The following is a 21,087-nucleotide window of genomic DNA, read 5'->3' as shown; positions in this document are numbered from 1 at the left end:
CAAAGAGAGAGGTGGGGCCGTGGAACTTCCCCATGGCGGGCTTGACATTGGGCTTCGAGGGGGAAAAAAACACCCCTTATGGAGACTTCTGGTGAGGAGTTGGAGTTGCAGGGGAAGAAGTGGGGCCACGAAGCAGATCAAATCAGTGGCAGATCAAATTAGTGGAGCTACAGGAACAGTCCTAAGCAACTGACTCAGTCCTATTGGCTTATTTTACCCACAAGCCTTTGTAAATGTTCCTTTTCTAGCAGATTGGAGAAGGTGAGGAAGTCCAAACAAACATTTTTGAAAGTGAAAGAAGTTGTTATTAATATATGCAGGGTACAACAGGGATAAATCAGGATTGTGCCAAGCAAATAGGCATTGTGTGGCTATCCTTGCTTTGGGTGAACGTGGTGGGGGCAGGCCACAGAGGGAAGGTGCCATGCTTAGTCTTGGCCACTAGGTGGCACAGCACCCCTACGTACTGCGCAGGAATTCAGCGATGAGGGAGAGCGTAAAGGATTGTGGAAAAACTATTATGCAGAAAGCCTGCTGTGTTACATAATAACAGCTGCCCCATACTGAGCATTTCCTCTGGGATGGATGGTTTCATGTATGCACACATATGTATACGTGTACATAACCTTCACCATACTGTATGAAGTGGTTATTATTCCCACTTTGTGGATGAGAAGACAGGCTAGAATTGGCCAAGTAACTTGCCCAAGGCTACATAGCTAGGAAGTAGCAGAGCCACTTTTTAAAATTCAAGTTTGTCTACTCTAAAATCTTTGCAACATACCATTTATTTCACTCTTACAAGCCTTTGAGCTAAGTGCACAAATAATAGTCCCAAGAAGGCTGCTGTGGCACAGTTAAAACTCTGCCCGACATTACGCGAGAGTGAGAGATGCCAGAGCCTGAACTATTACACTATAAAGTGATTTGCTTGAAGTCTGGGGTCTGTCAGGGACATCCTGGGAAGTCCTTGGCGAATGGCAAGGCTGGCCAGGACGACACCCTGGAGTAAGCCATAGCCTGCTGGGCCAGGACAGAACTTCCCAGGTGAGGGGTCCCTGATGTCTGGGGAAAGAGTGAGCAGAAGTTTCATTCAGGCCGCCCTGCCTCCCTGGGCCAGGGCTGGGCAGAGCTGCTTGGATCTAGTGGCCTCTTCATGGGGTCGGGCTGAGCCCAGGCGGGGTCCACATGCAGTCTGAGGGCCTAGGAGTAGAGGTGTCAGCCCACCCACACCTAAGAACAGCCTTAAGCTTTCCCAGTCTCTGCACAGATTTCTAAGAGAGAGCTGACTTCTTTCTTTCCTCATATCTATTCTTGCTGTCCATCCAAGGTCTCTCACAGGCAGAGTTCAGCTTGCATGGCCCTGACCGAGCTGCTGCGCAGGTGTGAGTGAGACAGACACTGAATTATGGGGTCATTTTTTTCTGTCTGGGATGGTTTTGGAGACTAGGGCGGGAATGGACTTGCTGACAAGGATCTGGCCTTGGGATCATGTTCCACAGGCCCCCTAATATGGCACAGCAGCCCCCGACTGGCCTCCTCCCTCATACCCTTGGCCTGGGCCTGTGTTTCCTTCACTGAGAGGGAAACAAAGACCCCAGGAGCATGACCTTTTCTTTAGGGCACCCCCTCGTTTCTCCCCATGTGGAGACGACCCCCTGAGAGTGACCAAGCCTGGCCCCGAGGCTGAGGACAGGGAGAGCAGCCTCAGGTCTTACTTTTGGCAGGCCCCGCACTGGATGATCCCATTGGCCTCCTGGATGGCCCTCTGGTGAACGAACACAGGGTACTCGGTGTGGCAGGGCTGCAGCACATCCTGCTTCCGGTGCTTGTGGGCTGTGGGGAGACAGGCACAGATGGAAGAAAGAGCATCGTGGAACCTGAAGGGCCTGAGCAGTCATGCCTGCGGGGATCCCAGGCTCCAGGGCCGCCATGGCCACTGCACAGTAAATGTCCACAGTCCCTTTGCAGATGGCTCCCTTGTTAGAAGGCTCTCAGGACACGTAAAGCAGGGGCAGAGTAGGAGAGAAGTGAGGCAGGAAAAGGAACAGAATCAAAGGAGGGGAGTGGACCATAGTGGGACGGGCAGCAGACTGGTCGTAAGGGTACCTTGGTGGTCAGTTGTGGGTGGTTGACACACCAGCCCCACGACCTTAGGAAAACTACTAATTGCCTGTGAGAGCATGTACCCCCACTGTAAGCTGCAGTTGGGTGAAGGAGAGTGCACCTTTTCTAAGGTTCCTCTCAGCATTGACATGCATGGTCTGAGAGGAAAGCAGAGGCTATCAGAGCACCAAGGTGTGGCTTGGGGGAGACTTCAGCTTCTTCATCCCATCACCCCTTCAGTTCAGTATGGACAGGTGACATGTCCTTGGGCCCAGCTAAGGTGCCCTGCAAGTGCACATGCTGGACAAGCCCTGGGCCTGCTCTCTTGTCCCTGCTGCTGGTCCCTGAGCAGAGCAGTGAGGGCCAGTGTGCAGTTGTGGGAGCTAGGGGACAGCTGAGAACATGGGCTCCTTAGTGCTAACCGCTGCCAACCTTTGGGGCCCCTGAGGGCACGTCTGTGTGGTGCACTTGCGTTCAGTCAGAAAGGACTCAGCACTAAGAAGCATCCTGGCAGCCTGCCCTGGAGGGCTCACGACTGCTTCTGAGGTCAGCGAAAAGCAAATGGGGCCAGCTCATGGGTTGAATGACAGTATTTTTTTTCAAAATAGCAGTGCCATTTTGTTAATACACCATTACCATTTCTTCAAGGCACTGTTCACACCTGTCCTTTTGTCCTCAGAGTCTCTCTGTGAAAAGGCAGGGCTGGCAGTATCCCTCCATTTTGTACATATGACCTTTTGCAGGGTCACACAAAGGTCAACAGGGAGCTATAAGTCTCTAACCCCCAGAGACAGGCCACCAGACTTTGATGGCAAGAGGGGAGGCCAGCCTGCAGGGTGAAAAGGCCCAATTGAGAGGAACAACCACAGCTGGGGGTCTGCCCCTGGGCTCGGGTTTCAGCCCTGGTCACACTGACCTTCAAGGGTGGCTGCTGGGCAGCTGCACTCTCCAGGTGCCCTGGGGTGGGGGAGCGGAGCTCGGGCTAAAGCCTGAGGGGCTGGCTCCTCTCCTTCTGGGCCCAGTTACACTGGCCTCGACCCAGTGGCTCGGGCTGGCCTGTCTACTCTGTCAGTTGAGCCACCTCGTGGGTAAGTCATCTCAGTGACAACAAGAGTAACCATACCAATAGCAACAGGCGGGTGGCTTCCCCAGGGCCGCACAGCTGTGCCCTCTGACTGGGCTGAGTGCTCCCTTACCCAGGATGGGAGCTTGGGGCGGAACCAGGCCTGCTGGGCAGGCTGGGAAGGAGCAGGCATGGCCACCCTGAAGATGAGCAATTCCAAACAAGCGGAGCGAGGGAGGTCATTCTCAACTTTTTAAGACATAGGTGCTGACCCTGACCCTGGGTTCCCAAGCAGAGGGGAGGAGGGACCTATTTCTAGGTCCCTCCTAGAAATAGGTGGTGACACATGGTTCATGGTTCCTGTCTCAAACACCAAGTGACTGTGAACTGTCCCCAGAGCGGTCCTGTGAAGACTGTGGGGTGTGATTTCCAAAAAGAGTCTGGAAGCATGGCCTGGACTGGCCACCTGAGCTGAGGGTCAGGGGATGCCTCCCTCAGGTCAGAGGGAGAGAGGAGAGCACAGCCAGAGAGAGGGCGGAGGTGGAAATTATTTTCTCATCAGGGAGCCAAAACTTTGTGAAAAAGAAGGGGTTGGGAGTGCCGCCAGCTGTGGAGAAGGTGCAGGACACCGCGGAGAAGGCTGTGTGAGCCAGAGGGGCTGAGCACAATGGGCTGCAGTGACGGTGACGCTGCCCTGGGTGGTGCAGGGACCCCCAGCCACCCAGGCAGTGGAAGTGATCGATGCCCCTCTGCAGTTAAAGATCGGGGGCCTCACTTCCCTGGGAATGTGGGCTAGAGTCACAGCTGCTGCCAGTGAGGATGTTTCTCAGATTTGTGGTCAGACCTTCGGGGGACACTGTCCTCAGAGAGAAGGTCACTGGAGAGGTGTTACGCCAGGATTGTGCCTGTGACCAGACGAGGCCTCTGCCTGTCACGGCCTCAACCCTGCGCTTAGGATGTGGGGGACACCTGAGGGAGAGGCACCATAAGTTCACATGCTGCAGGCTGGCCTGGTGGCCTCTCGCCTGTGTGTGGTCACAGCCACTGGACCGCATCACCCTCTCTTCTCAGAACTGCAAAAGTTCTCATGTGAGGAGGTGGCTGAAGTCCGGACACGGGGTGAGTCTGGGCTGCAGCCCGGCCCCTAAGGAAGGGGCTTTACCTGGGCAGGGTCCCCTGTGTCGGGGTGCCTAGGATGAAGACAGCTCAGCCCTCTTGCATGCACCCCTTTAACAGAGAGCTGAGGATGGGCCTTTGCAGCTCCATGCTGCCTCCCCCTACCCTGGCTCCAGGGCAGGTGCTACTTACAGTGATGGAAGACAGCCTTGGCTGCCCACAGCATGAGGCCCAGCATGGGCATAATGTCACACGAGGTCAGGATGTCACACGGTGGTGATGTCACATGGGATGAATGATGTCACTCACGTGGAGCAATGGTGTCCCGAGATGGTGTGGTATCACAGAGAGGTGAGGGGAGCCAGGAGTGAGGGGAAGATGATGAGAGAAGGCCAAGCAGGATGAGATCTGAGCAATGAACTGTCCAGATCACCCACCCTGTCTGTCCCCCGCCCTGAGTGAAATGGCATCGGTGTCACACATGCAGTTGTGCAGTCCCTCGTACTCACCCTCGGCCCTGCTGGGCGCACGCCAGGAGCCCCAGGTGTTCCACTGCAGCAGAAACCTGCCAGATACAGTGCCGGGCTCGGGGACCTGAGGGGCTGGAGCACCAGGGCTCCCAGCTCGTCTCAGCCAGCCCTGCTCTCTGAAACATTCTCTTTCCTGCCTGAGGATTCGTGGCTGAGCAGAGAGGTGCCCAGGCAGCAGCAGGAAGGAGGAGGCCCATACACACAGGACAGGTTCTCCCCAGACCTCACCCCCCACCTCTGGGCTCCCTCAGAGGACACACCTGCGTGAAGTCCCCAAGCCCTTCCCCTGCCCCCCTCCCCCACCTCAACCTCCTACTCACAGCAAGAGCTCATTCACCAGCCATCTGGTCGCTGTCAGGAGGGCAGAGATGGGCTGGGAGGAGGGGGACAAACCGTTAACCCCAGGCCGGGGCCAGGGTGTTCCATCAGAGGCCACAACCCTGGGACCCCCCTCCTGTTGCACCACCCCCATACTTTTAGCTAGGGGGCCTGGAAAGCTGCGGTATCTGAGGAACTCCTGTTGGAGGGCAGGCATCCTGGGTTAAGCAAGCCCATCCAGAAGGCCAGGCAGGGCCTAGGGTCCCCAGTGATCTGTGCGACCACACTGCCCTGCCAGAGGTCCTGTAGGCAAGCTCTGCAGGGCTGGGGTGGGAATAGGCAGAAGTGAGAGAGGACTTTTTGGTTAGGGTCGGAAGTGGGGCTCCAGGCCAGATGCCTGAGGCTGGGTGAGACTAGGGACCAGGCAGCCTCATTTTAGGGGAGGTACAGGACTTTTGGTCTGACGGAGGGCCGGTCTGGGGTGACACTCACACTGACCAGGGGCCAGGCTGCGCTGTGGTGGTGGTGCGGGGGTGTGCACATGGCCTGGTAGTCGTACAAGGTCACTCTGAAAACCAGAGACGGAGTATGGCGAGGCCAGATCATCCCCTGCCCCTGCCCCTGCCCCTGCCCCAGGGGAGTCTGCAGAGGGTTTCATTCACCCAGATTCCCAACAGTCCGTGAGTTAGGACAGGCGATCAGAACAGAGAACATGCCCAAAGTTCCGTTTCTGCACTTTGCTTTAAAGGGAATGAATAGCAAATTTGGCTTCCCATCTAAGGGCCCACATGTCCTTATGCCCCTCCCCACCTTGTGTCAAGTCTCTGGCTTCAGAAAGGTTGTTTTTGGAGAACTCTGGGCTCTCACTGTGGGTTTTGGAGGTCAGGATCCTGAGACCTGTCTGGATGGTGTAGCCTCAGGTCCTGCCTTTTCTGTGAGTGTGCAGGCAGGGAGAAGACATCCCACTTACTGGCTGAACACCCCCGTGCTGAGCAGCTGGGTCATGAGAGCACCATCCACCTCCCCCAGAAATCTTCCTGTCTGGGAGAGAGAGAGTGAGAGAGTGAGAGGCTAAACCTCCCGCCTTGGCCCATGGCTCATTTCTGAGCTCCAGACTTCAGCTGCCACTGGGGCTTTCCCTGCAGGAGCCCTTCACCATAATCAAAGCCGGTCTTCTGATCTGCTCTTCTGCCGTATTCTCATCTCAGTGTTTTGAAAACTCTAAATTGTAATCCATTAGTTGGCTATGAAATCAGTCTAGGGGTTGCAATCACGTTTTTTTTTTTTTTTTTAAAGCTACACAATTCCGTTGAACAAATTAGTGTGAATCACTTGCAGCAAGGTTAGACAGGGTTTTGTGGAACTTGATTGCATATTTGCATGTGTGTGTGTGTGTGTTTGTGTGTGTGTGTCTTGGCCACAAAACACTCAAAAGTGGGGCTCTGTCTCTTGCACTGACATGCTTGTCACCCAGCTGAAATCTGTTTGAGAGCTCAGCTGCCTTTGATTTCCCCTCCCTCCCGCCCTCCCCCTTTCCGGTTAATCTGTGTTTCCTGTGGATCTGTCATTCACCACCCAACTCCAGGAATAGAGACTGAGACTAAACCCTTGTCCTCTGCAGTTTCCCCCAGGCCCCAGTCCCTGCTGCCAGACAGTGTCCTCACACACAGCTGGGGTTTGGTTGCTGTCATCTTTGTTTCCTGAAACAGGACACCCTGCCCGTCTATCCCTTTCACTACCCAATCCACCCATACTAGGTGAGCACCTGACTGGGTGCTGGGCGTCCTCCAAGCTAACAAGGTCAGCTCACCCTCTGCCTGCTGTGCAGCCCAGAGCCCCACTGCACCCGCTGCACCCGCTGCCCTCCCGCATGCCCACCGCTTGCTGTGTGACTACAGGCAGGAGGTTAGGAGGCTTGAGAAAGATGCGTGCCCAGCATCGGGCCTGCGTGCTCAGCAAGTGCTGGGTGAGGTGTGGCCAGTGTGACAAGGAGTCACCAGGATCTTGGCTCTCCTCCCTGCCTCCATTACCCTTCCCCAGTCCACACTGCAAGGAGCTTTTCTTCATGCCCTGCTCTCAGAAGCCTCTTTTCTCGCCTTTCCAGTCAGAATGAATGTCTCAGTTCTCTGCACCGTGACACTGACTGGCTGGCCGGCCACAGAAACACACGGGAGGAAATGGGAGCTCAGACTTGTCTCAGCGCTGCTCTCCATGCCAGGGAGGCCCTTGTGCTGTGACTGGGAGGCCTGAGAGGCTGCTTTGCAGAGGGCAGTGGACAGCAGCGCAACAGCGTGGAGGAGTCAAGGGCATTCCAGGGGCAGAATGACAAGCAGGGAGCCGAGGAGCATCCAGTCCTGCCTGTTCCTCCAGGCACAGCCCTGAAGCCGCCTGAAGCTCCTGGAAAAACTATTATGCAGAAAGGGCTCCCCATCAGCTGGGGAGCCCTTTCTGCTGTTCCGCTCACTGCTCCCGTGTTCCTGCTCACCGGATGGCGGCGTCCCAACAGGCAGAAACCCGCCTCTGCTCTCTGCAGACCACACAGGGTCTTGCTCACAGTGGTGCATGGTGTGTATCTGCTGAGGGATGGTGTGAGCGCACAGACAAGGGGGCCCGCAGATGGTGTGTCCTGCTCCCTGGGAAAGTGCAGTGAGGTAGAATTGAGGCTCCTGATGGGGCTGCCCCCTTCTCTCCCTAATTCGAGGCTTATTCACCAAAACCAAAACTTATTCACATGTTTAGACATGTGATACTGAGAAGTCCCTGAGAGTAAGACAAGCTTCTAGACACTGGGAAAAAAATGGATCCTCCTCTGTAAATAGATGACTTGACTTCGAGGATATGTCATGCTGGCAGAGAATACCCATCCTTCCTGTCTTTGGTAGGGAGATCCTGCTTCAATTATGATAGCAATATACTCCACTAAAAGATTACATTTCTCAGCCTCCCCTGTGGTTGGGGCTGGCCAGCGGGCCTTTGGGAATCTGTTGAAAGGGAGAAGACTATGCAGGGGGGGCACCCTCCCCCTCCTTCTTGTCTGGAAAGTGGACTAGATGGCAGGAGCCCCTGTACCCATGTTGTGATCTGGAGTGTGGGGGCACCTGGCTACCATACCCAGGCTGGGCTGCCTCCCTCCGTTCCTTATGTGAGGGAATAAGCTTTTAATTTGCTCTAGTCACTATAGTGGGGGTTCGACTCCTGGCAGTAGAACACAGTTCCTAGCTGATACAGTTTCATCTGAACTCAGAGTGAATCAGTGTCTCAAATAGGTAAATTGACCAAATTTCCTGAATCTACAAAGCCAAGGTCCAACCATTCAACCTTGGATACCCTGTCAATTTAGGGCCCCCAAACTGAATGCAGAGGGGCACCCACCACAGCATGGTGCGGGGGACTATAGCCTCTTTATAGCCACAGCACCTAAGGGGCTCTGGGAGCTCTACCTGCCTGCCAGCTTTGCTCGCCCCAGGGCAGGGCTCCGCTGTCACTGAGGGCAATCCCCACATACCCAGTGGTCCACCACCAGGGGGCCGAGTATAGGGTTCTGCGGCTCCAGAGTTTCCAGTCTGCAAGGAGGCCCAGAGACAGATGAGGCCCTGTGAGGTGCCTATCAGTAGCTAGAGCAGGAGGCAGATGGGGCAGGTGGCAGCCAAGAATGCAGACCTGGAGAGTGCCTGGACATGGCCTATCGGCACGCCTAAGTGAATGTGCTGCTTCAAGGAGAAGTGGAGCCAGAGGGTGAAGTGAGGCCAAGATTCCTTCTGGTGTTGGAATGGATCAAGTGTTATATGGCCTCCTTACCTAGGGACAGTCTCTAAAAATGGGAAAACACTCTTAATGGGTGTGAGGATTAAATGAATCACCAGAGTGAAATCAGTGCACACGGCTTCTAGTGGGGGCCAGTCCTTTCTCCCCTTCCTACTGTACCACCTTGCCTGGGTCCCCTGAGATATAGTCTCTCAGCACCTCTGGCCCTTCAGCCCCGGTGGGTCTGGGAAGAATGTGGAGGCACTAGCTCTGCACTCCTGGAAAGCGTCTGCTGCCGTCGGCTGTCTGGGGTTCAGGTGAGCCACTGGATTCTACTTGGGGGGCACCCTGCTCAAGCTGCCCAAATGAGGGCACCCTGGCCCAGGAAGGGAGCGTATGGGAGAGCCCAGAGACATGCTGAGACAGGTGGTGAGGAGTTGGGGGCTAGAGGGGCAAGTTCAGGGGCACATGCAGGGCAGCAAGATTGGGGCTTCTCCTGTACCCACTGCACCCGCTGAACCTACGGCACTGGGGAGTGACACAAGGACAGCCTGCTATTGCGTGTGTGCGGGGAGCACAAAGGTCTTGGGAAGGTAGGGTGGGAGGAGGGGAGCCAAAGAAAACAGCTGAGGCCCAGGACAGGCATGTCAGAGGCCCTGTGAGGGCAGCCATGGTCTGAGGGCCCTGCAGGCACTGGCTCTGTGGGCTGTGGCGGGGGTGGGGTGGGGTTGCTATGCCCTCTGAGAGATTTCAGCCCCTAGAGACACCACAGTGGGGTGTCTGATTGGCCTTTGAGGTCCATTTTGAAGTTCCCATGTGTGGGTGCTACCCAAAGGCAATGACAGGGCTCAAGAGTCCCTAAAGCCAGGGTGACAGGTCCACTGTAAACATCACAAAGATCCACAGAACTGCTGTCATTCTCGTGGCCCTTGCTGTCTGCTCTCTTTCTAGGCTCCAAATAGACATCTGTTATCCTGTCATTTGTAGTCCTTTATATAAGAATGAGTCCTGAGCTGGAAGAGAGGCTCAGAGGGGCCAAATAGCTAACCCTCAGGCCTGGCGCAACACCAGGACGAGAGCCAAGCACCCCTCCCTCAGTCAGGCCACAGGGGGCACCCTGGGCTTCTGCACTCCTGCACTGGCTGGGTAGGACTCCGTCTGGAAAGAATCATTGCACCTGGGGTAGAGACAGGCTTCTGTCCCCAGGCCCTGGATGAACCTTTGCAGGGACAAGAAGTAGCCTGGACCTTCTGGCACATTAACCCAGTCCAGGAAGTGCATCCAGATCCGCAGCAACCAGCACTGAGGCCAAGGCAGTGGTGCTCAGATCCCCATCACACGCTAGAGCCACCAGGAGGTGTGCTATGGCTCGGAGGGTGGGCCACCCTGAGTCTCTCATTCCTTTGGTCTGGGGTGGGGCCTGGGAACATACGTTTCTATCAAGCTCCCAGATGCTGCTGGTCCCCCTCCACCCTTTGAAGTCTTGAGATTAAGTTGGGATTGACCCAGACTTGTGGCCCTTGGTGGCATTTGGATGTGTTTGGGTGGGCAGGTTTGTTGGATGAGTAAGAATGTGTGGTGGGATGGTTCTGAAATGGTTTACAATGGCCCAGCCCCTCCTAGTCATGCCTTGTGTGAGCTCATCTCTTTGAGGGTGGGCTGGACCTGGTAACTTCTACTGAATGGAATATGGTAAAATTGACCAGATGTCACTTCTGAGGTTAGGCTCCCAAGACTGACTTCTCCTCCTTTCTCTGTTCTCGCTCCAGTGAAGCTGGCTGCTGGGTGAGAGCTGTCTTCTGGATAAGTCCACCTGGCAACCAGAACCTGCCAGCAACCGTGGGGGTGAGTTTGAAAGCTGAGCCTCCTATAGTTGAGCTTTGAAATGGCTTGAATGAGCAGAGCTGGCTGGTACCTTAATTGCAGGCCTATGAGAGACTCTGAGCCATTCAACCAGCTAAACCACACCCAGATTCATCACCCCCAGGAACTGGGGGATAGTAAGTCTCTTGTGGTTTTAAGTTATTACATTTTGGGGTAATTTGTTAGGCAGCAATAGAAAACTGCTACAGAGTTATTGAATGAATTAATTTAAAAAAAAAGTAAAAACAGATGGATGGATGGCCCGGCCTGGACACCTACTGGGCACTACTTCTACCATTGGTGTCTCTGGCCGGGGTGTTCAGGGTCCTAGAGTATTGGTTCTAATCCTGTGCGACTTGGACCAGTGCAGCTGTGCGAGTGACCTCTGCCCTGAGCATGAACAGAGTGAGTTACAGCAGGGGCCCCGGGCAGGAGGATGACTGCCCCAGACCCAGACTTGCAGCCTGAAACCCTCTCCAGAGAAGGCCTCTCTTCATGGGCTTACCCGCTTTGCCCAACAAATTCTTGATTTCCATCAGAACCCACGCTCTCCCAGCTTGGCTTCCCTCACAGAGTCTCAGTTTTCCCCTGGCATAAAAGGAGACTGAAATCACCCCCAGAGCTGATCAGAGGAAGGTGTCCCCTACCTTTCCTGGGGCCTCACGGTGGCGGGGAGGAGAAGGGGGAGCATGGGCTGTGACTAAGGTGAGGGTGACCAGGCTCAGTGGGAGCTTGGGGCTCTGGAGGAGTTCTCAGTAGGTCCAAACCGTATTAATGAAGATTGGATTTCATTTCATTTGTACTCTGCTTCATTTTTCAAGGGATTTGTAAAACTACATACTATGTTATGAAACAATACAATAGCTGAGAAAATGGGTAAATAAGCTAAGTAAACACATGCTTTATAAAATATAACCCTCGGAAGAGCTGTTTGCTCTCATATATTATCCAAAGCTGTATGTACCCAGTGGTGTCACGGCTTGTGACGATATGAGCGAGTGTTCAGCAGGGCCACAGTGAGTTAAACAAAGGGCCCCTCAGGGGCGCCTGTCACCAGCCCTGCTTCCTCCAGGTTGTCCTGCTGCCTCTCAAGCAGGTATCTGGGGGCCAACCTGGCCCTTGAGCTAAGAATGTGTTTTTATTTTCAAATGGTTGGAAAAAACTCAAAATATTAATAATATTCCATGACATAAAAATTATGTGAAATTCAAATGTGAGGATCTGTAATTGAGTTTTATGGGAACAAAGCCATGCTCACAGCACCATGCTGCAGTGGCTGCCTCTGCACCACCCCTGCAGAGCTGGGCAGTGGCTGTCAGGGGAAAGCCTGCGCACAGCTCTCTGTGCGCTGCTCTGGGGCCCTTGCTGATTGGTTCTCCAGAGGGGGCCTCTCAGGTGCAGCCCCCTGTGCCCTGCACTCTCCTCCCCAGGGTCCAGCCTTCCACACTCTCTCTGAAACTCTGGCCCTTGAAAGCTAACACCACGGGGACCTGGAGACACTGCCCATCTCAGTTCCCAGGGCAGCAGGGGTCAGCACATAAATGATTGAGAGCATCAGATAAGCCCAAAGCCTCTTTCCAACTGCTGGTTTCAACTTCAGTTGTTATTTTCTCCCAGGGTGGCTGAGAAGCACTAACTGGATGGGTGCTCAGTCCAGGGAAGAGTGATGTGGCCAAGAGGGGGCATGAAAGGGACCAGGAGGCACAGCAGAGGCATCCAGGGAACAGCAATGCATGATCAGCAGTTCGAGTCCTGCACCAGATGTCTCGAGGGTCAGCTAGCCCCCGACTCCCACTACAGAGGAAAATGGGCAAAACCATCTTCCTCTTCATGCCTGCTGCTGAGGCAGGCCCTACAGAAGCAGGTCATTCAAAATCTCTCCGCAAGTAGTCAGACTCCACAACCCATGGGGCCCCTTCCTCCACTGCCTTCTTTCTCATATCTCCTTCCTATTCCCTGGCCCTGCTGATGCCAGGGCAGGGGACTGCCATGGCCCTGGCCTCTCCCCAGCTCTGCTGTTACCTGGGACATTGAGAGTGACCTTAGACATCATGTTGTGCATCCCCTTACTTTAGAGAGGAGGAAATTGAGGCACAGCTAATGGAAGCTGCTTACCCCAATCACATATTTATCTAATCAGGGGAAAAGATTGTTCTGGACCAAATACCATTTCCCCTTCCAGACAGCATAAAAGGGCAGGCCCAGCCCTCCTGACCTTGTGAAGGTAGGAGGGAAGGGAGCTATGATCTGCATGCGTTGCCCCAAGTTCATGTGTTGAAACCCAACCGCCAAGGTAATAGTTGAAGGTGGAGCCTTTGGGAGGCGATTAGGTGAAGTGGGCAGAGCCTTCAGAAATGGGTTAAATGCCCTGTAAAGGAGACCCCAGAGAGCCCTCTTGTCCCTCCTACCATGTGAGGACACAAGGAGAAGTTTATGACCCAGACAGACGAGAGCCTCACTCCATCAGGCTGGCATCCTAATCTGGGATTTCTCGCTTCCACAATGCTGAACAATAAATTTCTGTTGTTTTATAAGCCACCCAGTCAGTAATTGTTTGTTACAGCAGCCCCAGCCCAAATGGATAACTGGGGTGGGGACATGACAGTGGGACAGCGGGAGGGAACTAAGGAGCCTGGAGCAGCGAGGTATCCAGGGCTCTGGGAGAAGGTGCCCTGAGGCCCCGCCCAGCAACACAGCCTCAGCACTGAAAACAACTGGGGGCTTGAGATGCGGCTTTGCCTCTCCTCTCCTTGGTATATGGACAATTTCCCCACTAACCATGGGACAAGGGCTGATTAGTTACAGACAAAATGAAAAAGTATTATTAAGGACTTCTGGCCAAGATGGAGGCATAGGTAGATGCACTGTGCCTCCTCATACAACCAAAATAAGGACAACAAAAATTTAGAAACAAAAAAACAACCAGAACTGACAGAAAATTGAACTGTATAGAAGCCCAACAACCAAGGAGTTAAAATAGACACATTCATCCAGATCAGTAGAGGGGTGGAGTCGAGAGGCTGGGCAGAGACAGGTCACAGCAATGTGGTGGCTGGGGGACCTGTGCGCACAGGCGGCAGCTGGCAGGTGCAGCAAGGCAGTGGATTGTGGAGGGGCACAGTGCACAAGGTGGCTGACAGACTGGGCTGTCCCATATTGGTGCACAGATAAATCAGGCGAAACTGGGGAGCGAGACAGACCACGCAATCCAGGGTCCCGGCACAGGAAAATAAAGCTTCAAAACACCAATCAAAAATATCTGTGGGGGTGGAGGTGCTGGGAGAGACTCCCAGCCTCACAGGAGAATTTGTTGGAGAGAACCACAAGGTCCTAGAACATACACAAACCCACCCACACAGGAATCAGCACCAGAAGGGCCCAGTTTGCTTGGGGGAAGTGGGGGAAGTGACTGAAATCTGGCAGAGAGTGAAGCAAGCACCATTGTTCCCTCTCAGACCCCTGCCCCACATATAGCCTCACAACCCAGCCACTGGGTTGCCTCACCCTGGTGAATACCTAAGGCTCTGCCCCTCACTACTACATAGCAGGTAGTCAAGACAAAAAAATGACCCAAACAAAAGAACAGATCAAAGCTCCAGAAAAAATACAACTAAGCAATGAAGAGCTAGCCAACCTATCACATGCACAGTTCAAAACACTGGTAATCAGGATGCTCGCAAAACTGGTTGATTTTACTCACAAATTAGAGGAACATAATGAAGGCTAAACTAAGTGAAATGAAGGGAAATGCACAGGGAACCCATAGTGATGGGAGTGGACCAGAGTGGAAGGAAAGGAAAGGGAGTGGACCAGAAGGAAGGAAAAAATGACCAAACAGAAAAGAATGAAGAAATAAGAATTTTAAAAAATGAGGAGAGGCTTAGGAACCTCCAGGACATCTTTAAACGTTCCAACATCCGGATTATAGGGGTACCAGAAGGGGAAGAGGAACAGCCATGAGTGGAAAACTTATTTGAATGAATAATAAAGGAGAACTTCCCCAGTCTGGCAAAGGAAATAGACTTCCAGGAAATCCAGGAAGCTCAGAGAGTCCCAAAGAAGTTGGACCCAAGAAGGAACACACCAAGGCACATCATAATAACATTAGCCAACATTAAAATGAAGGAGAGAATTCTAGAAGCAGCAAGAGATAAGGGGACAGTCACCTACAAAGGAGTACCCATCAGACTGTCAGCTGATTTCTCAAAAGAGACCTTACAGGCAAGAAGGGGCTGGAAAGAAGTATTCCAAGTCATGAAAGACAAGGAATTACATCCAAGATTGCTCTATCCAGCAAAGCTCTCCTTTAGAATGGAAGGGCAGATAAAGTGCTTCTCAGATAAGGTCAAGTTCAAGGAGTTCACCATCACCAAACCTTTATTATATGAAGTGTTAAAGGGACTTATCTAAGGAAGAGATCAATAAATGTGAACAGTAAAATAACAGCAAACTCATAACTATCAACAACCAAACCTAAGAAAACAAAAACAAAAGCAAACTAAGCAAACAACTAGAACAGGAAGAGAACCACAGAAATGGAGATCACATGGAGAGTTAGCAACAGGGAAGTGGGAGGGAGAGAGATGGGGAGAAGGCACAGAGAATAAGCAGCATAGACGGTAGGTGGAAGATAGACAGAGGGAGGGTAAGAATAGTATGGGAAATGTAGAAGCTACAGAATTTATAAGTATGACACATGGACATGAACTAAAGGGGGGGAATGTGAGTGGGAGAGGGTGTGAAGGGGAAAAACAGGAGAACTGTGATAGCATAATCAAAATATATTAAAAATAAAAATAAAAATTATTACCTATGACCATATGAGTTGGAAAGTGTCTGAATTTTGTAATCTCACTATGGTGGTTTTGGTTTCAAGAAGAGACCCCATTTTCTTCAGACCTTTCACTCTAATTGGCTCTAAACCAATATCATTTCCTGAGGCCATTAAATCCTTTCTCTGAAGCCAGGGCTGTTGGGTGCCTGGACTTCTCCCTAACCCCATTTTCCCAGTGCCTTACCTCCTGGGGCTTCCCTGAGATCAGGATGAATCCATTGTCGTCGATGACGAAGCAGTCCAGGTCCTGGGGAGACACCCAGAGGGAGGTGAGGCCCACCCCCCTCCCTCCCCAACCTCCAGGTCCCTGCCTGTCCTGGCATCTGTGAAGACAGCCTCTGTGTCTAGGGAGAAGGTGCCCTCTGTGGAGCCAGCACTGTAGGGAGGAAGTGCACTTAGGAGCATAGGAGCTGGCCCATCAAGAGGATGTGGGTAGGGGCCCACAGCTCCCACTTCCATCCTCTTCACACTGGGGGAGAACTTACACTGTCCTGGCAGCTCTGTGGGCACAGCCCATCCCCAGCACTGCACTGGAAGGAAGAAGAGAAATTGTCAATTGTGTATGTGTGCCTCGGGCATTTGTGTGGTAGATATGTGACGTGTGATTGTGGGAGTGCTGTGTGTGGTGCATTTGGGCTGTGTGTTGATGTGTGGGAACTGGTGATGTGTGTTTATGGTATGCTAGCGGTACCTGCACATGTGTGTCTATGGTATCTATGTTCAGTGTGCATCCATGTATGGTATATGTGGTGTATATTTGGTATGTGTGGTGTGTGATATGTGTATATTGCATGTTGGTAGCTATGTGGGTGTGTGTATGTGTGTATTTGATGTGGTATGTGCACGTGTGCATGGCAGTGTCTGGCAGTGGGGGCAGGGCACTGAAGCAGTGTCCTTGCTGGCTGGGTCAGCCTTCTTGGAGGGAGCCCTGGCCCCGGCAGCTGTGGCTGAGGGGAGACTGTTGGTCAGCTGCACTGCTGGAAAGACGCATGGGGTGGCTTCTTACTGTTTTTTTTGTCATCCTGCATGATGTAGTGGCTGACCCCAGGCTACTGAGCTGCTGCTCCTTCCCCCTGCCATCCCTTCCACCTTCACGCTCTAGTTTCTGGAACTTGCTCAAAGTGAGGGCATAGTAACAAATGACAAATGAACGGGGGCCAGGGAACAGAGGAGGCTCAGTCCATGGGGGCAGATTTGGGGCTGGAGGAGCTTGTGGAGGACAGTGAGGGGCCTTAGAAAGCACAGGAGGAATCAAGTCTGAGGCCTCTGGGGGCCCAAGGCAGGAGAGCAAGAGGTGGAATGGAAAGGGAAGTGGTAAAGTTGAGCTCTTAGTGGGGCGACCACAGACATGGCTTGGATCATGGCTGGAGGGCCCAAGGAGGGCAGTCTCCTTACTCTGCTGTAAGGGGGACCTGGGGCAGCAAAGATGCAGTGAAAGGCAGGCCAGGCCCAGAGAGGACATGGTTTCCTGCCTTTTGCCCTAGGTCTCAGTTGAGACAGAGCACTGTCTGGGGAGGCTGGGACCAGAGACTGAGGCCATAAGCAGGGGCACCGGGAGCTGAGAAAGGCAGAGAAGAGGATCCAGGAGCTGATGGGGGCCCACGAGGTGGGTTGCGAGGCACTGGGGCAGCTCGGGGAGTGGGTCTGAAAGTGCCAGCCCCCCTTCACCATGGATATGTTGGGGAGCTCTCTGGCCCCTACCTTGCCCCACCACCATCACACCCACCTGCTGTGTGGCTTCCCAAAATAGTTGATGCAGGAAATCCAGCCTTATTTGGATGCCCACCGCTGTTTTGGGGGAGGTGGGTGGTAGGAGGGAGGAGACAGTGAGAGAAAAAAGTAGATTCCAGTTAAAGAGAGGGGGTGCATCAGCAGGAACTGAGGGGAGAGACAGCACCAGGGCAGAGAAGGGGTGGGGAGAGCTGTGTCAGATGGCAGCCTGTGGACAGAGATTCTGGGGAGTGGGGCCAGGGAGAAAAGAAGACAGACTGGTGGCTTCTGCCTCTCTATGGCAGATGATACCAGAAATGGGCCAAGAGGAAGATGAGGCATGGGTCCTAGAAAACACTGAGGATGGCACTCATCCTCAGGTCTTAGGGACCTCAAGGCAGGTGTACTGGGCAGACAATTCCCCCTTTCCCACAGATGGAAAAGTATAAAGGCAGAGGGACCAAGCCATTTGTTCAAGGTCATGTGACCAAAAGTGGCTGGCAATTCATGGCCTCCGTGGGTTGAGTGTGTGGGACCTCCTAGATCTCCATGCTGAGGTAACAACCCCTCTGGTACCTGGCTTCTCCCAGGTTTGCAGGTAGGTTGCAGGAAACCAGAGACTTTCCAGCCTGCAAAAACTACTTTCTCAATAATGCCACTTTCAAGGGTCACTGGTGCTTCTTTGGTTCCCAAAGAGATGTAGAGAAATTTGGGGCCAAAGGATAGGGGTGGGGGAAGCAGCTTACATTGAAAAGAAAGAGTATAAATCTAGGCTGACTCCCTACTGCCTGCTATAATAATACCGAAAAAGTGTTGAGTGCCAAGGACATTTATGTCCATGAGCTTGTTTCATCCACACAGCAGACCAATTCTATTATTATTCAGACTTCACAGCTGAGGACATGGAGGCTTACAGAGATTCCATGGCTTGCTCATGTCACCTAGCCCCTAAATACTGAACCAAGTCTCATGGGTCTTTCTCTACGGTTCTTAACCTCTGTATCCCCTAGGCCTGAAACAGCCCCGGTGGTCCTAAGGGGCTGAGAGGCAAGCACTTGCCCACTCTGGGCTTCAGTTCCCTCGCCTGAAAAATGGGAATGCACCTGGGTTCCCAGCCATTATGCTGTTTTCACGAGACATTCTGCAGTCACCCCAATGGCATTCATTGGAGAGATTTCCATCACAATCGTTCTAACGTCCTGCGGCTGAGATGGCTCTTCTACAATGGACTGAAATGCCCTGGCTTGTGTGGCTCAGTTGGTTGGGTGTCACCCCCCAAAGAGAAACCCCAGTCAGGGCACGTGCCAGGCTTTCAGGTGTGGTCCCCAGCTGGGGCTCATACGAGAGGCAACCGATTGATGTTTCTCCCTCACAAGGATGTTTCTCTCCCTCTCTTTCTCTCTTCCTTCTGCTCTTTCTAAAATACATACAAATGCACATACATACATACAATTTCAAAAATCTGTAAAAAAAAACTAAAGTGGACTGGACTTCCGGTATGGCGCAGAGATACAGAATTGTATCCTTTTGTTTTTTTCAATATGAAATAATCCAAAGAAATTTGATGAGAGAGAGAGAGACCAAGGGAAGGTCAAGGGGCCGGAGTTCCAGCCCCGAGCTGGACCAGGGTCCTGATTCCCCAACTGCAGTAGGCATCAGAATCACCTGGAAGGTTTGGTAAAACCCTGTCCCCAGAGTTTCCCCGTTCAGTAGGTCTGGGGCGGGGCCTGAAAATTTTCATTTCTAAAGTGCTCCCAGGTGATGCTGTGGCTGCTCTCCAGGAGCCATGTTTGGGGAACCACTGTTGTAGAACATTACCATTTGATTGAAGCTTCTGAGATGACGAAGGTGTTCTAGATCTGAATATCCCACACAGTAGCCACTAGTCACATGTGGCTACTGAGTCCTTGAAATGTGCCTAGTGTGAGTGAGGACCTGAGTTATAAATTTTTAATTCAATTTTAATTAAATGTAAATAGCTACCTATGGGTGGTGGCCACCGTGTTGCCAATGCTATTCTAGAGCTCTGCGTTTACAGATCAAGAAACCGAGGCCCCTTCCTTTTCTTGGGGTCTCCTGGCAATTCTGTGGCTGGAACTCAGGCTAGCCTTCTCAGATGGTCTTGTGATATGGGAACATTTGAGTTCTATGGGGCCTTCTTTGTTGCTTCAAGGTCCAGGTGGCTGAACGGAGTCATAGGGAAGGGACAAGTGGACCCACTTCTTGGTTCATGAGAAACACAGACACAGCAGGTGTGATCAGCAACCATGGTTGCCACACCCCTTGTCCCTCTCACATCTCTCTCCTCCTGAGGCTGCTGGTGGCCCTCAGTCCCTCCCCCTTAGTCTTCCTGTAAGAGCACTCTTTATGTTCTTGATATTCATTTTACACAGGTTTCTTTCACTTGTAGAGAAAGACTGAGAAGCCTTCTAAAAATTGTCAGAGGGAAGTCACCTTAATGCTTAGAATGATTAGCTCTTTGGGACTTAGGAATGTTTATTTACTCCCATCCTTGGCTCCTGTGGGCCAAGCTCTCTCAGACTATTTCTAGAGTAAGATTCTGCCTCTCTACCTATTGGTCAGTGCCAAGTCTTATAGGAGCATGACATATCTGAGCTGGAAGAAATTCCATGATTCTAACAGAAAGAGTTGAGAGGGTGGGGTTGATTCTTCCCTAATGGAACAGGTTTGGGGGGCTCTCCAGTAGAAATGGTAGGAGTAGGGCACAGAGAAGGTTCTCCCCTGCTGGGTTCTGTCTCACAGCTGGACTATAAGCTCTTCCAAGGCAAGTTCTGGTTCCTTTGCATCCAGGTATCCTTTGCAGAATTTAGGCCATTCCAGCTGCCTACCGACAACTCCACTTGAGTCAACAGTAGGCATTTGAAACTTCACATGTTCAAAATCTAGCTCCAGCATTTCCTCCCATAACCTGATGCTCCTTGCAATTTTCCCATTTGGGGTAGATTCTCTACCTAATATTGTGTTCTCCCATCCCATCCAAGTTCTGCAGACCTTATTCCAAAACTTAATAAGTCTGTCCACTTCTCTCCGCCATCCCTGCTACCAGTCTGGGCTGAACCATCCTCTCTCTCACTCAGATTAACGCAATAGACCCCCAAGTGGTTTCCCTGCCCTTCGCGGCTGTTCTTCACACAGCCATGAGCTTGATCTTCCTGAAGATCACATCACATCACTGCCTTGCCTAAAAGCTTCCTAAAATGCCTTCCCGTTGCTCTTTGAACAAAACTGAAGCATGTTGCCTTTGTGATGTTGCCTGCAAAGCTCCAAGGAGCTGGCCCTGTGATGTCTCTAATTTCAGTGGGAGTCACTTTCTCCCTCAAACATGCTAAACTTATTCCCACTCCAGGGCATTTGCATCAGCTGTTCTCTCTTCCTGGAACACTCTTCCCCTAGAAGTTTACACAGCTGGCTCCTTCTTGTCATCAGATCTCAGCCCAAACATCATGTCTTGGAGACACCTCCCCAGATAGAGTGGTCCTCCCCTCTGCTGTTCATTCTCTACCTCATCACTCCTTTTCTCTTCTAAGCAATGTGGTTTGTTTATTGTATTCCCATTTACTGTCTGCCTACATACCCTGGCTAGTAGCAGGCAAGGGGTTGAGTTCTGATCCCTAGCACATAGAATAATAGTGCACAGAATAGTGGGGTGAAATAAAGAAATACTTGTAAGTTCCATTGCTTCAGCTGCTTGATTGGGAAGCAAATTCTACAAGATCTCTTTGTCCCTTGCCTCTGGGGTTTGAGACCTTGCTGAACTCCTTTTTGCTATACAGAGCTGGACT

The 21,087-nt window shown here is 52.3% G+C and overlaps 1 protein-coding gene across 4 annotated transcripts in view; it reads right to left on the bottom strand.

The window, feature by feature from the left end:
- CACNA2D4 (calcium voltage-gated channel auxiliary subunit alpha2delta 4) overlaps nucleotides 1–21,087 on the bottom strand; it is a 127,874-nt gene that overhangs the window by 2,035 nt on the left and 104,752 nt on the right. For 3 of the 4 annotated variants that reach the window (XM_037064783.1, XM_037064782.1, XM_037064785.1), the window contains 9 exons: nucleotides 17,301–17,362; nucleotides 16,060–16,104; nucleotides 15,759–15,821; nucleotides 6,104–6,174; nucleotides 5,626–5,701; nucleotides 5,136–5,188; nucleotides 4,795–4,850; nucleotides 4,478–4,498; nucleotides 1,719–1,836 (listed from right to left, as the gene is read on the bottom strand). In XM_037064783.1, coding sequence (XP_036920678.1) covers nucleotides 1,719–1,836; nucleotides 4,478–4,498; nucleotides 4,795–4,850; nucleotides 5,136–5,188; nucleotides 5,626–5,701; nucleotides 6,104–6,174; nucleotides 15,759–15,821; nucleotides 16,060–16,104; nucleotides 17,301–17,362 — 565 coding nt within the window. Of the gene's footprint in view, nucleotides 1–1,718; nucleotides 1,837–4,477; nucleotides 4,499–4,794; nucleotides 4,851–5,131; nucleotides 5,189–5,625; nucleotides 5,702–6,103; nucleotides 6,175–15,758; nucleotides 15,822–16,059; nucleotides 16,105–17,300; nucleotides 17,363–21,087 lie in introns of those variants that run through there. The other variant, XM_037064784.1, reaches the window with a different exon arrangement.

The sequence above is a fragment of the Sturnira hondurensis genome, unplaced genomic scaffold (assembly GCF_014824575.4).
Source record: "Sturnira hondurensis isolate 20B ecotype Veracruz unplaced genomic scaffold, ASM1482457v3 Scaffold0015509, whole genome shotgun sequence".
Classification (NCBI taxonomy): Eukaryota; Metazoa; Chordata; class Mammalia; order Chiroptera; family Phyllostomidae; genus Sturnira; species Sturnira hondurensis.
Note: the sequence above shows the minus strand (reverse complement) of the source record. Positions and strands in the feature narration are given on the sequence as shown.